We start from the raw sequence: 17964 nt of genomic DNA, 5'->3' as shown, positions 1-17964 counted from the left end.
AGTAACTCATAAGCAGTTGCTTATGTGTTCTGCCCATAACCTGTTCACAATCCTGCTCAGGCTTGAAGTGACTGCTAGATTTGATCTTACAAGGTAGTTTATCCTGAAGCTAAACGAATTTTACCAAATGGGCTCAGTAAACCTTTTAAAGATATCAAAAAGACCCAAACTGAAGTCTGTTTTTCCCAGCAAGTCTGTTACAAATGAATATTAAATATTTCTTTCACAAGAATGTAATGCTGTACTGACATCAAAATCTCTTTTATTGATGCTGTAAAGGTGTAAAACACTGATCTTTTTGTAAACAAACCATGCTTTATTTTATGTACTAGAATCTTCCAGTGATATCTGTGGCTTACCTCAGAATAGTGCTTCTGTCTATGATGAAATAGTAAGTATGCATGCAAGATTTCATTATTATTGGAAGAATCTGTCCAAGTGTTGAATGTCTAAAATGGGATTTATTCTAAGTGCCAGACAGTAAAAGGTTTTTTCAAACACTGTCCTGTCTGATCTGTTCACAAAAGAGAGGGAAAGAAAAATGTTGCTCCCTAGATTTCCTACACTGCTACATTGTGGAGGAAGGAAGAATAGCATCTGGATTTTTCACCTGTTTCTGCTCCTATTGGCTCAAGTCTAGTTGGCTCCTGTCTGCCACTTGCACATTCTGGTCCCAGTTCAGGCCAGTTAGGGAGGAGGGGGCTTCTCTTAAGGCCACCTGAACACAAAGTGCTGCCAAATACCCTTGGGCAGCTGATTAGTATTTGAGCCTTTATCACATGTGCAGTGTATATAAAGGAACAGAGCTGAGGGTGAAAATCTGGCTTTAACATTTGCATTCCCTGCCTATGGAGAGATGTTCTTTGCAACTTCATTATTCTCTGAAAATGCTTGAATTTTTCAAATATAAATTCCTAGATATGTACAAGACAAACTATAGAAAGTCAGGTATTTAATGAAAGGGAGGTTTCTGAACAGTACTGGAATGTTGTAGCCAGGTTTTTCAAGATTGTCCATTCAGTGTTTTAAAGTGTGTACTGAGAGGGGCAAGGTTTCATCTGGAAGTGTGACTTTTGTGAAGATGACACTGTAATAATGGATCGGCAAGATAGGTGATAAATTGGTTTTCAACAAATGCAAGTGGCACCACATCTATGATGGAATGCCATGACACACAGTAGTGATCACCGTAATAAAAGTTCATTTTGGAACAATCTGATTTATAGGTATAACTGAATTAGCAGTCCAGTCTCAGATGACTGCGTCTTACTTAGACTAAATCCCAGTGATCCCCAGTCAAGTTATATAATTCAAGATTAATTCTTGTTTTGCATAATTTTCTGTGACTATTGCCTAACTTCTCCAAGGCAGTTTAGAAATCAGTTGATGCTTCATGATGTTGGAGACACTGAACACCATTGTTACTGTGAAATATGTTACTGTTCATTGGTTTTTTTCAGGAATATTTTTACTTGAAATATAAGCAAAAATCATTCTGCCATTGACAAGTAAATTAACTATTCTCAGTATTACATTTGAATACAATCCTTGCTTTAAAATATATGATTTATGCAGATAAATTTTTAAATTTATTGTATTTGCTTGGAATTTAAAGTAGATTTTAAAGCATGCCTGTTAAGGTTTAAAACTTTATATTTCAGGCTGAGGTAAGAGAGACAGTTAGTAATGTTATTGAGAATCACCAAGACAGAGCAATTTTTCAGAGTTCAAATGTTGACGAGTCTGGCTGCAAGTTATTAGCATTGCACAGTGTAGCGGAGGAATCCAGATGTTCACAGAGAAATGACTCCAACCCTGTGGTAATTATATCCTGTAATTGATAGCAAAATTATATGCTAGAGAAAATTAACTTATTTGTACCACGCTAGCATCAAGAAGACCCACTTAGTAAGTGCTGTGTTAAGAATAATAAGGCAGTCCCTTCCTTGGACTCACAGTCTAAATTTTATCTAGCTATAGTGCTACTTTATATATATATATATAAAAACCATATTATTTTCTATTTAACAGCTGGAAACAAACAAACAAAAAAAACCCCAATGTGAAGATTACTTCATCTGAAGGAAAAGTCTTGATTTAAAATCACAGCTAAACAAATGAAATGAAACGAAACATGAACAATTACAACAGCATGTTCTGGTTAGGGAACTGAATCTGAAGCCAGGACACTAGAATATGTGTCTGTCTATATCTAGCTATATAGAATAGCTAGAATATGCTCTACAAAGCCCCATGGAGCAATTTAGAGAACCAGGAATCCATATCACCTAGGTTGAGGAGCTACAGTGTTAGATCTCAATAGCTGCTTCCAAAAATAAATTAAAATTAAGGGTCAAAAAGCAAACATCTTAATGCATAATGATCCATTTGTTTGAGAGATTCCAGTCTGTGATTATGAAGCTTTATAAGACAGGTGGTACTCTTATGAAAACCTTTATATCTATATGCTTACAATTACAGTTTCTTAGATGAAAGCTAATCATTGATTATCCTTTCCAGGTTATCTGCCAGTTGGAAGGAGGTACTCAAATACTCTGTATAAACAATTGTGGTACACAAGAACTAAACCCAGTTCATCTAATTCCTGAGTATCACGACCAACATCATTATCTTCAATCAGGTATAATAAAAATGAAAATTATCTCTAGCCTGTCAGATAGTATATGATAGATTGTTAACGTGCAACTGCATGTGTTTATGTTCTTAAGCAGCAACAGTGGGAGATGAGCCAAAGCTAATGTAGCTGTCACCAGTTGTTATTTTACTTTATTTTATAACTGAAAAACTTCTAGGTGCTTCAGTGTAATAAGAATGATGTAAAGGATATGTTGAATTTATTGAAAGTTTTTAATATATAATATATATATTAATATATATATTTGATATATAATATTATATAGTATATATAATATACTTTATATTATATAGTGTGTGTGTATATGTATTTATATACTACATATACTTTAAGATAAAATACTATAAGATTACTTTCCATATAAAGCACATTTAGCATAAGCACCTTCATATATTTGCATTTACCCTAGTTTGCCACCAAGTGTCACTGTTTCTCTATAAACGAAGAGCAGCGTTGCGGGCTATGGGTACACTTTAGCCTTGGGATTCAGAATGTCTCACTAATATTTACATAATTATGTGAACTTGAAATGCCATCAGTTTTTAAAGAAAGTGGTTTCTGAGGTCCTAAAGTTAATGCTCTTTAGATGGAGTAACACATTTTCATCTGAGCAGCAACAAAGTATTTGAGTGTAGTTTAGTTTAAATAAAAATTTCTTTACCTAAATATAGCTTCCTCAAAAACATTATTAACATGGTTTATTTCATTATTTATTACTATAATTTTATTACAGTGGTGCATTTTGATGGCAATGTGAAAACAAAGCCTTTTAGTATTAGGGACCATACAAGCACAGATACTGCTCTCAATATCAATAGGTGCTGAGTGTGAGCATCTCTCAGCAGATGCTCCAGGTATGGATCCTGTTTACTTATATTTGTCAGAAGCCACCAGAATAGTAAACCAGGCACATTCAACTTAAAGGTCATGTTCCTTTATAAAATTCAAACTCTCATTCATTTGCTGTGATGTTAGGGAAGAAAAAGCTGGGGAGGAGTGCACTGGCATATGTTTTTTAGATGTATTTGTTTGAGCTTTCTTCAGTTTTACTCATCTTAACAGCAAGTAAAATAATTAGGTCCAGAAATTATATCTAAAAGTTTCTAGGGACTAATCTCTTCAACTTTTGAATTAAGCTGTCCTTTGGCTTCTATTTTTTTTTCTTTCTTTAGATGGGAAGGAAGTAAGTAGAGATATAAGATTCATTTTGTAATCTTACTACAACTCATGTTTGCTTTTTTCTGCATAGGCTAGGATGCTCATGTACTTACATGCAGTTCTTCACTAGGACTTATGCAAAGACTTACTCTTAACAGCTATGGTTTTCTCCATGGGTTTCTAGTAATTTTTTTCATAAGCTAAAGACCTCTGTTCCAGATGTTCTCTCAGAACTCTGGAAATCTGTAAAATAAGAACTCAGGATAAATATATTTAATTGTTTCTGTCATTTTTCTTATCAAAATATTTTAAGTCTATGGCATATGAATTTAAATGTACTTGATGTCATCAAAACATCCTATGCTCAAATTCCTAGCTGACAAATTGGTGGTGGGTTCTTCTGCCAGGGGTATTTCTGTGTGGTCAGCTTTCTACTCTTGTTTTTTGCAATGAGAAAAACATTTCTGGAGAGAAAACTTCATTGGCACCATTTATTGTAGAGTAAGTTTGGATTCAAAACTAAATTGTAGGAGAAAGTGCTAACAGAGGACAGACAGTCTCAGGTAATTTTTTTAATTAACAAAAGAAGTTGAAGATACCAATTTGCCTGTATGCTTAACTCAAAAAATATTTATGCATAAATTAAACTTCATACACTATGAGTAATTCTGCTGTCTTCAGGTAAATGTCTTCTTTTCAGATGTGGACAACCCTGTAACAGCTGTACTGGGGCAGTTTTTGCCTGTTCCAGGTGAACTGGTTCTGAATGAACAAGAGGTAAAGAAGCTTTATCCTTTAAACTTGTTAAGTACAATATATACTTTTTCCTTTTCTTAAAATGGGTTGTTAAGTCTATGTTGGGAAGTAACAATTGTATGCATTTTCTAAAGACAGTTTATCTAGTTTGGACAGATTAGTTCTGCACTCAGTATACTTTCTGCATATAAAGGTTTCCAATTTCAACATTTTCTAGAAGTAATACCAGAATTAAAAATACAGTTTTCCATAAGAGAAATAAATTTATTCCAATTTTGAAACCTTGAATTTGGTATTATATAGATTATGTTATTTCTGAGAACCATTTTAAGACTATTCTGGGGTTTTGACCATTTTAAGACTCTTTTGACTTTTATTAGAAGAAGGGGAATATTTTCTTCCAGTAGGATTTTTTACACTCTTTTCTCTTGATTAGGATTTAACAGTCATCAAGTCTTTATAATTTTTGTCGATTATTTTTTTAATTGATGAAAATTGAACAGAAGACTAAAAATCTTTGCAGATGTTTGGTTTCTCATGTGTTACTTCCAGCAGAGCCGGTAGCAAAAATCACTGCAAATTTTTAATTGTTAACTTTTGATTTGTGTGAAGTGAATATGTGATGACAGCACAAACACAGCAAATGGTTTGTGGATAGCAGCCACTTATCATAAAAGAGGGGAGACAAAACCTAAGGGTCAGATCGAACAATGACCTAGGGAGTCTTTCATCTCTAAAGGCAGTATATCTGCAAATTGGTGCCTAAACATTCTGGGGCAGTGATGTAGACAGTCTTGTAATTCTTCTCTAACTATACCAAATTAGTTGTTTCCTAGATTTCTTCTCTTGCTTTAAATATATTAATTTTCCTTTTCTTTATGGTCAGACAGATTAATCACCTATTAAAATAACAGTGATTTACAATTATTCACTGTCCCTCTATTACTGGTAATATCAGCATAGTCCTAATTGTTCTTCCTTTGTCTCTCTCCATAACCAGGCCCTTATTAGTCATATGTCTGAAGAGACAACAGATCTGCAGTGTGTTTTCTTGGCCTGTGAGCTGATTCTTTTTTTAAATTTTGCTTAGTCTTCAACCAATTAGATGTCATATTGCAGCTGAACATAATGTAAATCAACAAGTCACTAACCAGTTTCAATTGACTACTGGAATTAAAAGCAACTGAACCTAGAATTATCAGTAAATTGAAAATAGTGCCCAACACTGCAGCACTGAAAGCTGTTTTTGGTTCTTTGCACTGAGAGAAACGAGATTCCTCATATACTGAATGGTTTCTAAGAGGAGGTGCACACCGTTTTCATAACTCTTTACTTCCATGAGTTTTTATCAGTAACCTTGGCAATCAAATTATCCCTGAAGCATTTTCTTTGTGTTACTTTTTCTCTTTTAACTTACAAAACTATTTTTTTTAAAGTTAACATAAACAGGATATATGCATTTTATCTTGAACAGTTTGAAAATGGACCCTTACAACCAGTAGCTAACACTGCCACGTTCCATCTAGAATCAAATCTGCATGGGCCAGTGAAAATGACCTCAGAGGGGTAAGATGCGTGAAACATCTTACATCCATGATGACTTTTGAAATTTAAATTGGCAATGACTCCTAGACATTTTCATGTTGCATAGCTGCTTCTCTTGTAACATACATGCAGTTCTGTAAGAATGCTTTGTGTATATATCTTGGCAGTCATGATGCCAGTTGCTGGTGGTCAAGACTATGTAGCATGGTTTCAGGTTTTCTTAGGATCAGTGCAATTGTGCTGTCCATTTGCTTGAAAAACATTTAATTTTCTAAGTTAATTGATGTGCTTCCAAATCTAATTAGCATGTGTTTAGCCTGCATTTCTAACACTAATGGAATTATTTTAATAATATTTAATTGCAGATCATTTTTAAATAAGAGGCAGATGCAACCCCAGTGTGAAAGGTGAGAGAGCTTTGCAGTTGCACAACCATTACCAAGTTGTATGACTAAAGGCAGACCTGCCCCAAGTAGTGACAGCTGGTGGATAGAGGGAGATTACAGGTTGCTTATTCTCTTTTTCTCACGTACTCTGTGAGGCCACACCTGTTAACTAGCACCAATATTGGTGTAAAAACATAAAACCAGTATTTATTGTTTCAAAGCTATAGAATAATTAGTTTTCATTGTAGTTGTATTTGTACACTTTTTTCTAATTTTTTTTTCCTTTTTCAACCTATGTAGCTTACGTTTTGGTTCAGGGATTACAAAGTCTATGAAACCATGTAACTGCACAAAATCTCAGTGTCTTAAATTGTAAGTAATAGTTTATCGACATTTAATAAGTGCTAATAACAGTGTATAGATGAAAGGACAAACATACAAGAAATGTGTGCTTTAAAATGAACAGTACATACATGTCAAAAATTACTCATCTGATACTGAGTTAGAAAGATCCACAGTTGATGTAAACTAGTGTCACACAAGCTCAGAATTTGGTGCAGAGGTGTACATGACTGCATATAATCCAAAGTATGAAAAATAAAAAGAAAAGCTAGAAGGATTGTTCAGAGCATATCTGGAAAACCCTACGTAGAATGTAAATGCTGTATACATTACAGCATGTAAAATATAATTTATCTGTCTTGCTGATGCTCTCATACATAAATAATATGCACAGAGATGTATACACAATAACTAAAGTTTGATTCATTGATGGACTGGGTGTATTTTACAAAATGTAAAATTGAAAGAGAGAGAGAAGCTCTTTGATAGGTTTGGATGTGATTAAATTACAGAGGAAGGAACATTTTTCATGAGTAGAAACTGAACATTCTGCCTAGAAGTAGAACTTAAACTTAAAAATTTACACTTAAACCAGTTAATGTTTTCATTTCTTATGTTATTTTACATGTTAATCATAGATATTGTGATTGCTTTGCCAATGGTGATTTTTGCAACAACTGCAACTGCAATAATTGTTACAACAATCAATTTCATGAAACTGAACGATTCAAAGCCATTAAGGTAAAAAAAATTTTAAAAAGTACAATACACATTGGTATCACCTTCATGTATGAAAAATATAGCACTATTGTTTTTTCCACTAGTTACAGTATTTGAAATATGTTATGTTTAACTTAAATAAAGCTAAGTGCTGCCTCTGTATTATTCTTACATAAAGAAATTTAGGGATTTCTTTCCTTCCTTTTATAGAACTTCTGATACTTTGGATTAAAACTAGTGATGTGTTAACTGAATGATGATATTTATTCTTGGAAGGAAGTATTCAAACCCAAATTTAATTTCAGAAAATTTTTTCACTTCAAGGAAAATTTATTGTATCCCAAAGTCACAGAGTAGTTAAAGGAAAACAAATTATTACTATCCAAATTATTATTCTCATTGACAGGTCTTCTGCAGTTGTCTGTATTAGTCTTTCTGGTTGACCCATGCAGCAATGCAAAGTTGGCTCTCCTGGCAGCGACACTGAACCCAGCACTAGTGAGAAGCAGGTTGCTTCTACATTTGGAGACTGATTTTATTAGTGGAATAAAGAATAATATGTGGGCTAATTTTTGTGTGTATATCAAACTGCACAAACTGGGCAATAATTTAATCTGTGTGTTATGTTTGTAAGTTTTAAAGTGATAATGAAAAGTCTTATTCTATTGCTGATGCTTTAAGGTTATATTAATGGCTTTGTGCTTCTTGTATGCAACTCTCCAGAACTTTTTTGTGTCATTCACATCATTTTGGGATTGTACAAGATGTTGATCTAATTAGAGTTAGAGCTTTGCCACAACCAGTCAAAGCCATAGCAGTTTTTGCTGTCAATATGCAAGAACTGGTTGTTAAATTAGATGCTCGTCTCTAGTTCAGTTGTTGGGGTTGTTGGTGTCTAAGCACTCCTTTCACTACTGTAGATGGTGTCTACATCTATACATAAAGGGCATATAATGTCTTTAACCTGCCTTTTAGTAGTCCATGGCATTTTGAGGTCTTGGGACCTAATTAAAACCTGCTGTTTCAATCCAATGCTGATTTCAGTGGATGGTCTTTGTACTGGGCCATTAATAAAACAAGATGTTTAAAACTTCTGAGATGTACGTTACTATGCATGCAAGGGTTCTTTCTTCACTGAGAACTTTTTAGTTCTGGTGAAAGTAGCGTCAGCAGTGAAAGAAAACCAGCCCCAAGAGAATAGTAGATGGATCATTTAGGTTATTCTATAAAAACAATGTAAGTTGCTTCCCGTGGTAAAGCCAAGTCAGTTTAGTGTTCTAGAATCTTTGAATTCCTGCTCTCACATGCCATGGAAGACTCCTTTATCCATGGGCTTCATACCACCAATAATGAGACCGGAAAGTACGAACTTCTTTGTTAAACATTGGATCACAGTCATTCAGGTGTTTAAAAACATTTCTTTGAATTTCTCATAATCTAGCAATTTTTGTTTTAGGCCTGTCTTGATAGGAACCCAGAAGCTTTCTTACCAAAAATTGGGAAAAGGAAACTAGGAGAAATTAAACCCCACCATAACAAAGGATGTAATTGCAAGCGCTCAGGATGCCTCAAGAATTATTGTGAGTGCTTTGAGGTGAGTCAGGTGAACTTTCATCGGTTACTACCTTAACATTGACTATATTCTGTAACTAGTAGTTGCTAAAAGTAATCAGTTCTCTTCTTTCTTCGCATTTTTCATCATAAAACTTTTTCAACATTGGAGGCACAGTCTCTTTCTTGTCATGTCTTTAAAGAACTGGCTGAAGTTGATCAGCTAAAATTTTTGGTATCAAGAGCTCTCAGCCAATGCCTTGCTCCAGAAGAAATGAGGAATGGTTTTCTGCTAATCCTGGTAGTTTCTTTGCATCTGTGGTATTTTGTTATCTTGCAAAGTTATCCACAAATTGAGGGGAGGAGTGATTTGTCCATGTACAGAATATCAATCTCCACAGAGAATCCATGGGAAAAAACCTATCTTGCTTCCTTACTGTACTGATACTGATGGTCTTGCTCTGGGAGTGTCCAAGATCAGCACATCTAGAATAAGTCCCTGGTGGTATAGTTCCAATGGTTGCTCAAATACATGTTTAATTTAAGATTTATACAATTGTGCTGGTTTTGGCTGGGATAGAGTTAATTTTCTTCATAGTAGCTAGTATAGGGCTATGTTTTGGATCTGTGCTAAAAAACCTGTTGATAATACAGGGATGTTTTCATTATTGCTGAGCAGTGCTTACACAGAGTCAAGGCCTTTTCTGCTTCTCACACCACCCCACTAGCGAGTAGGCTGTGCGTACACAAGAAGTTGGGAGGAGATACAGCCAGGACAACTAACCCCAACTGGCCAAAGGGATATCCCATACCATATGATGTCATGCTCAGTGTATAAAGCTGGGGGAAGAAGGAGGAAGGGGGGGATGTTCAGGGTTATGGCGTTTGTCTTCCCAAGTAACTGTTAGGTATGATAGAGCCCTGCTTTCCTGGAGATGGCTGAACACCTGCCTGCCAATGGGAAGTAGTGAGTTAATTCCTTGTTTTGCTTTGCTTGCATGCACGACTTTTGGTTTACATATTAAACTGTCTTTATCTCAACCCATGAGTTTTCTCACTTTTATTCTTTTGATTCTCTCCCCCATCCCACTGAGAGGGAGGGAGGGAGCGGCTGTGTGGGGCTTAGTTGCCAGCTGGGGTTAAACCATGACAACAATTTTTATTCTAAGTATTCTGTATTTGCCAGGCTAAAATTATGTGTTCCTCTATTTGCAAATGCATTGGTTGCAAAAATTATGAAGAAAGTCCAGATGAAAAAAAACAGTTGAATGTGCTAAACTACGTGGACATTGGAAATAATGAAGGAAATAGCCCAGTTTTAACATCAACATTCAAAATGTTACCAAAATTGAAGAAGGACAGGTGAATATTTGGAAATAGCAATGCATAATCCATTGGTCTGACTTCATTAATTTTTTGTGTAACCATTATCATAATTATCTAAGAAATAGTGACTAAAATGACAGATGGCTTATATACAAGGAATCACTTCACATAGCATTTGCCATCTTGTTTCTATAAATAAAAAAATATCTAAAGGAGAGGCTATAACTATCCTTTAATATAGTATACAGAGTTCAGGGATATATGTGTTATTTCTGCTTACAAAACAGCAGTTATTTATGTATCGATCACATATTTCATTCTCTCAACTTTCCCCCCCCTTAGCTACTTTATGTTTTTCCTTCAGTTTCTCTGTTCTTAAATTTTTCTATGTTCAAGCATTCATTTATAACAAAACCTTGACCAAAGAAGTACTAAGAAAATTATGTTATTAATATGTTTGTGATGTTCAATTAATAAGCATGTTTATATTACTGCTTCTTTCCCATCTCTTCTTCCTTTGGTCCACCTCCTGTCAATTTTATTTGTGTTGGCAATTTGGATGGTAAAATATTCTAAGAAGGCCATACTGTCCTGAAGTTGTTATGCTTTCTAACATAGTTGTAGCCTAATCTCTATTTTTGGTTGCTTTACAGTAATTTGCCTAATAAATAGAAACACCTGTTAATAACAATTAAAATTAATTAAACCACCTCTTAATTGATTTTAGGGAGCTTTACTCCAGGCTCTAAAATTTTCAGTTTGCATACATCATTTTCTTTGCTTCTTTGCATCAACCATTACCTTGAAATTCTTAACTCCATTTTAAAAACACTTTCTGATGATTTATTTTTAAAATATTTTAATAATTTCTGCTGTTGGTAGTGTATTGATGGGGTAGATGGTGCCAAGTTGTGCCTTTGCTTGAATGTCACAGTACGATGAGTTACGTTATTAATATAGTAGAATGTCAAGAGTTTATTCAAAGCAAGGCTGCTAAGGTGCCATTCAGGGAATCCTTGAGGCGCTTGGTGCTGTTTCTTTTAACATAGTAGGCTGAATTTACATTTAGTACCTCCTAGACCCTGACTAAGCATTTTTAACACATTTCCTTGTACATGAGGCAGGATCTTACTATTGCATGCAGATGGAGGAAGAGGCTTGTTGTATAACCTTTCTCTGTGTGTGCCTGTTGGGCAGCATTTGCATAGATTAATTATGTAGTGTGAACACAGTCTCCCATGTGATAAATTAGAAGAACTCAAAAACAATCTGTTAGAAGCAGAAGCTATTCGGTGTAGAACAGTGAAATTCCTATAAGAATGTATCTTACAGTAACAGTGCAGCTACTCTGATTCAGCTCTCTGCTTTCCAACTCTTAACTGAGTTTTGCAGTTTGTCTTTTAAATTGTGTTGTATATTTAAAATGGAGGTATTTCATACTAGTTTCTTTTCCTCTGTCAGGCAACCAGCTATATGTATAACTTGGAAAGAAGTGAAAGCAATATGTGCTTGTCTCCTAGTGCAAGCTGAAGAGGCAGAAAAAAGAGGTTACTCTATCTGTCTAGCTGAGCGGATGATAATGGAGGAATTTCGGAGGTGTTTATCCCAGATCCTACGTGCATAATTAAAATCTAAAGGACTGAAAGTTGAGTAATGTTCAATGTATTATAAAGCCAATAAGTATTAATATTGATATGTTGCCATAATCTCCACAATTTTGCTACTTAATGATCTTACTTTGATCTTTCATAGGAATAATTTCATTGACTTCAGTTGAATTCTTTCTGAATTATGCTGGTGTAAGCAGCACCACATCCAGCATTTTTCCGAGTAACTTAATATGTACAAAGCTTAGTATATTTTCTACTAAAACAGATTTTCTCTGTAGTTAGGGCTTTCTGAGCTGATTCTTCAGTCTTTACCTAGACTCCTATTAAAAGTAAGTTTAACTTAAAATTACTTTATTGGAATGTTTATGTGAGTGGAGATGCAGTAAAAACTGAGTAAGAATTTGCTATCTTAGTTTGGTTATTTTATTAATTGTGAAACAATTCCATTTCCAGTGGTAGTAGGCAAATCTACTGAGTTTAGCTTTGGGTCTTCTTTGTTTTGGCAACTTATTTCTGCTGTCTGCAGATGTACTCTTTTTGGAAAACAGAGCAATGTTGTCAATAGGTTTGGTATTTACTGTTGGAAAAAAAACACACACCAGACTTTGTTCAACGTTATATTTGTTAGACAGATGAGCCTCCTAAAGAATAGGAGGAAGATGACCTCCTTTTTACTCCTATTGTAAAGTACAAGACTTTGTGATGGGAAAATCTTTTATGTGCATAGCATTTAGGATTGAAATTTGCTGAATCCTACATTTGCAATCCAGTTTCCCTTAAAGCTTGGAATAGCTTTTGTTTAATTATTAATTTTTCTTATGTGGACATTTTCTCTGTGACATTTCTTCCTCTTCTCGTTTTCACTGTTGGGATAATAGTAGATTTTATTTTCTCTAACAGGAGTGAGCTATTTGCTGCCATGTTTCTGGAAAAGAAAAAATGAGTTAAAAATTGTTATCTAAATTAATTGACAGATTATATAAAAATTAATGTTCTTTGGTTTTAGACATTTTATGCTAAGTTAGTAATATATGCTTAGATACTTTTGACATTTATGCTTAAAAGAATAAATATATTCTCCATGTCATGTTGATTCATGAAAAATTCTTGCCAGGACAGCAGGTGAGACTGCATGCTATTTTAAAATTTTGTTTAATAAGATGGAGGGCTTTTTTATTAGTGGTAGTTGATATGTGAATGGATTTCATTTTATATCTTTGTTTTTAACAACTGCTGCTGGAGATTGTTGAAGGTCACAGGAGAAAATAGATTGTCAAAGTGCTCCATAAGTGATACGGCACCATCTGTACGCTTCACCCCTTCCTGGGCCCTTCAATTCCTAAGATGATTTATCTTGGTTTTGGAATTAATACCTACCTGAAGGCATCATCTTAAAAAGTATTTGTCCCCAGATAGAGTTACTATGAGGTCATAAATCAGAAGAGGACACAAGGGCTCTAGAGTCAATAGACACTCCATAAGGAAGTAAAGCATGAAGAAAAGAAGAAACCAGCCTGTATTGCTAAATCATGCCTTGAAATCAAATCTCAGAAATCAACTCACTAAAATTCCCAGTGGAGGTGAGGTTTAGTAGGAATAACACTAGTAAACAAGAAACTAGAATTAGGACTAGTGACACAAATATGGATTAAAAATAGCAATTAGGAATAGAAATGCAAAATAAAATTAAAAATTATTGGGAGGAGTAGAAAAAGATAAATGCATTGTAAGAAGAACTGTTAGAATCCTTGAAAAACTGAATTTAGTGTAAAACAGTCTCATCTTCAGATGCATCTTAATTTGAATACACACAGTAGGAGACAATGCCATAATATAAAATGGCAAGTTATTAAGCCCGGAAGAGAGATGAGCTCAAATGATGAGGGAAAAACGATTAGGAAGAAAAATCATAAGATTTTAACGAGTTAAGAGGTTGGAAAATAATAAGGAGAGGAAAAAATCACAGGGAAAATTTAAAAGAGATAATACAGAGAATTAAAATGGAATTAGAGTGGGAAAGACAAGAAAATTCTACTGCCAAAAGTAAAGGGTAGAAGTGCAGGGCAGAGATACAAATAGCATAGTAAGGGAAATGAGTGAAGAAGACATGAGCTACAGCTTTGAGCAATATCCCTAGACTCTTGTCTCTGATAAACATGATATATATAATGCTGAGACTTTCACCCAGGGTGCCAGCTAAGAAGCCTTGAGGGAAGGTTTCTGCATTTTCTGCATGAATTTTTAAGTCACTGTATAAATGAGATGGGCATAAATGAAATTAATATCAATTTGATAATAAAAAATACAAGGTGCTAGAATGTGTAAGAGTTTACACTAAAGCAACAAAAAAACAACTACTAGATGTAAAAAACTGAAATTAATTATCTTTTTCATTATAGAGAGGTAAAACCAGTTTGATTTAATATTTTGTATATTACAGATGGTATAAACTCAGTCTGTAAAAACACTCCCAGGCTCTGTGGTGACTAGGATTGTAATTATATTCTGAAAACAAAAGATAAATACAAAGCTGTAGTTGGTAATATATAATGTAATAGACAAGCCTAGCAGAAGCAATTTCTATAATTGTTAACAAACTGAAAAACTCTGTCAAAGAGGGTTATATATTCAATAAAGAAAGCTAAAATTAACTTTGTGCTCTTACAAGTAATGCTTTTTGCAGTCAGTGGTGAAATTATTTGAGAACAACATTGGCACAGCCACAGATTTCTTCCTGAAACAGTCAGGTAGGAAATACGTATCAGTTTTCTTAACTAAGTATAGCCCTTTTGTACTAAAGAAAGGTTTGGTTTTGTAACAAAGGTGAAAACTGTCTTGGGTAAAAGGGTGCCAGAAATCCAGTCCTGAGTAGGTCAAGGAGTTGACAGCTGTACGGAAAAGATTGAGAAGAGAAACTTTGAATAGAATTGGAACATGTGGGTACTATATTAGGGGGAAAATAGCTTTTCAAATAAATTGATAATTTGCCTTTCTGTTTCATACAAGGATCTTGGAAATTAGGTACTATGAATGGAACTTCTTCAAATGGCTTTACGTGAACAAGAATAACTAAGCAGAATTGCCTCCAGTCACTGCTGCTTTTTCTAGCAAGAGAAACCTTGGCCCCAGCAAATAAATAAATAAAAAGGAAAAGGATAGCTAAGAGATGAAGCATGGATAGCTCTCTTTATAGCGGCTATTGTGCTGTTCTTGGTAATGGATCTTCTTTTCTTTTTACAGTATTTTATGATTTGTTCAATTTCTGAATATGAAATTGATATATCAGAAATATACGATATTCATGTTTCTGAGAAAACAAGCAGGAATTAAAAAGCAAGCCCATGGATTCATAACTCCATGAACTACTTTACGTTTTAACCTTGCAGATAAAATACAAAGACCTTTTTGAAACTGGCAATGTGTCAGTCTTATCTGAAAATAACAGAAATATTCATCCTTTAAAAATAGGTAAGGATAGAGATTATTTTGATGGGTACCATTGCAAAGTTACTTAAAGCAAATGTTCTCATCAACTGCCTTTTTTTCTATTTCATTTTTTACCTGTGGGTATATCAGACAGCACTCTAAAGGCTTGGTAAACTGTTGTCAAGATCTTCAGTGCAGAGACCAGGGGTCAGCACATTAAAATTATTTCAGAGAGGTCTGAAATTCAGAAGTTCAGACAGTTCTAAGAGATCTCTCTTGGCTCATAATCACGCAGTTCAGCTGAAGGATGTTGTAATGTGGTATGTGAGATCTTATTTAGAGGTATGGATTGGTACAGAATAAAAATTATGTGGGGAACTGAATTTCTCATATATATATATTGGATGAGAGAAGTGAAACACAATACAATCCACTCCATGAGATCTTTAAATAAAAATTGAAAGTTGCTATCTGATGCCTTCCCTATTAGTTAGGTTTGGAATTTGTCCCTGTTTGATTAGGGCAGATGTCATCAAATTTAGTCAACTGTTCTTAAGGATCTTAAGGATTAAATGTTTCCCTTTCAATCTACAGAATAAAAAAATTGTAACACATTCTGACAGGAGATCCCTTCTCTTTTTAGACTACTTGGTCCATTTGAGAAGCTGACATATATGGACAGAAGAAGAAAAGGGTAAATATCAAAAGAATCATAGAATCATATAATAGTTTGGGTTGGAAGGGACCTCTAAAGGTCATCTAGTCCAACCCCCCTACCGTGGGCAGGGATATCTTCAACTAGATCAGGTTGCTCAGAGCCCCATCCAACCTGACCTTGAATGTTTCCAGGGATGGGGCATCCACCACCTCTCGGGACAACCTGTTCCAGTGTTTCACCACCCTCAGCATAAAAAATTTCTTCCTTCTATCTAGTCTATATCTACCCCCCTTTAGTTTAAAGCCATTCCCCCTTGTCCTGTTGCAACAGGCCCTGCTAAAAAGTTTGCCGCCATCTTTTTTATAAACCCCCTTTAAGTACTGAAAGGCTGCAATAAGGTCTCCCTGAAGCCTTCTCTTCTCTAGGCTGAACAACCCCAACTCTCTCAGCCTTTCTTCACAGGAGAAGTGTTCCATCCCCCTGATCATATTTGTGGCCCTCTTCTGGACCTGCTCCAACAGGTCCATGTCTTTCTTATGCTGAGGGCTCCAGAGCTGGATGTAGTACTCCAGGTGGGGCCCCAATTTTAATAAAGAGCAGGATGCAGAGGAACATGAAAGCAAATGGAGGTATGAGAGGCACACCTCAGAAAGAATGTCAGCTGGAGCAAAGTAGCGAGGTGTAAAAAATAGCTTCTAATTCTATAGTTGTTTTGCATCAGTTTGAGGCAACGGGAGGAAAAAAGAAAGATGTGAATTATATGGTAAATCAAAAGGTGACTCTAAGCTACCAGTATTCATTCATTTCATACAGCTATGAAAAAGCTTAATACTGTTCTAGGGAATATTAGAAAAGATATTTTTAGTAGAGAGAGGAAAATGTTTGTATTATTTTATAAAATGCTGCTAAGTCTTCATTTGGAATACTCTGTACAGTTCTGGTCATCTGTGCTCAAGAAAGATAAACTTAATTTGGAACAGATGCAGTTCTCAGGCTCCTGGGATGAAGGAGAGAATGGAATATCTGTCTTTAGGTGGAGAGAACAAAGAAGTTTGATTTAGTCTAGGCAAATAAAGGCTGTGAGGAGATTTCTCTTTATAAGTAAATTCAGGGGATATATATCAAAGAGGGATAGAAGCTGTTAAAGATAAAGGATACATATCACTTAAATTTGGAATGGAAAGTAAGTTTTCCTAACCATTCAAAGAGTAAGGTTCTGAAATGGTCTTCCAGATAGGATAGTGTGAGCCAGGAACCTGAACTATTTAAAAATGGAACTTCAAAAATTGCATAATTAAAACAGATTTCCCGGAGACAATAAATTATGTCTGTGGTAGAAGGCTTTGGGTGTCTATATATTGGCATATTCAAGGGATTTTGAAAGGAGAGACTATAGATTATGCCATATTTCCCTTACATGAATCTCATACTTCAGGGCTTTTGCTAGTCACCTATAGCACCCAGAAAAATACTTCTTCTCCTTGATAGAGGGGTTCTTAGAACCCCTAAGTACTGAACACTAACAGATGCTGAGGCAAAATGCAGGCATTGTGTGTTCACCTTCCTAGAGATATTAAATTCCCCTGTTTGAATTGATCAAACTTACTTTGGGACCATAAAAGAATTTTCAACCACATGAGATAGGGAATTTTTTAGGGTCCTCTGTGAGGATCATCTATGTTTTTTAATGTTCTGCCAATTCAAAGATTTACTTGATGTTGATGCTGTCAGTTTCTGATTCTTTCTGTAGCACGGTATTGTTTTGAATCTCTTGATTCACATATGAAATATACAAGAAAGTGCTAGGAAGTGTGTTTGTGGAATGTGAAA

General features: G+C 34.9%; 1 protein-coding gene across 4 annotated transcripts in view; it reads left to right on the top strand.

Moving 5' to 3' along the window:
- The window catches only part of LOC143163282 (carnitine O-palmitoyltransferase 1, liver isoform-like), a 68672-nt gene extending 53488 nt beyond the window's left edge, over positions 1-15184 (top strand). Inside the window, exons 23-33 of one of the 4 annotated variants that reach the window (XM_076344325.1) lie at positions 333-391; positions 2521-2641; positions 4515-4591; positions 6045-6136; positions 6481-6522; positions 6802-6873; positions 7482-7584; positions 9020-9157; positions 10301-10476; positions 11902-12085; positions 15057-15184. In XM_076344325.1, coding sequence (XP_076200440.1) covers positions 333-391; positions 2521-2641; positions 4515-4591; positions 6045-6136; positions 6481-6522; positions 6802-6873; positions 7482-7584; positions 9020-9157; positions 10301-10476; positions 11902-12064 — 1043 coding nt within the window. In that variant the 3' untranslated portion in view covers positions 12065-12085; positions 15057-15184. Of the gene's footprint in view, positions 1-332; positions 392-2520; positions 2642-4514; positions 4592-6044; positions 6137-6480; positions 6523-6801; positions 6874-7481; positions 7585-9019; positions 9158-10300; positions 10477-11901 lie in introns of all 4 variants that reach the window. The other 3 variants (XM_076344324.1, XM_076344326.1, XM_076344327.1) reach the window with 3 other exon arrangements.
- The last annotated feature ends 2780 nt before the right edge of the window (positions 15185-17964 follow it).

The sequence above is a fragment of the Aptenodytes patagonicus genome, chromosome 7 (assembly GCF_965638725.1).
Source record: "Aptenodytes patagonicus chromosome 7, bAptPat1.pri.cur, whole genome shotgun sequence".
Classification (NCBI taxonomy): Eukaryota; Metazoa; Chordata; class Aves; order Sphenisciformes; family Spheniscidae; genus Aptenodytes; species Aptenodytes patagonicus.
Note: the sequence above shows the minus strand (reverse complement) of the source record. Positions and strands in the feature narration are given on the sequence as shown.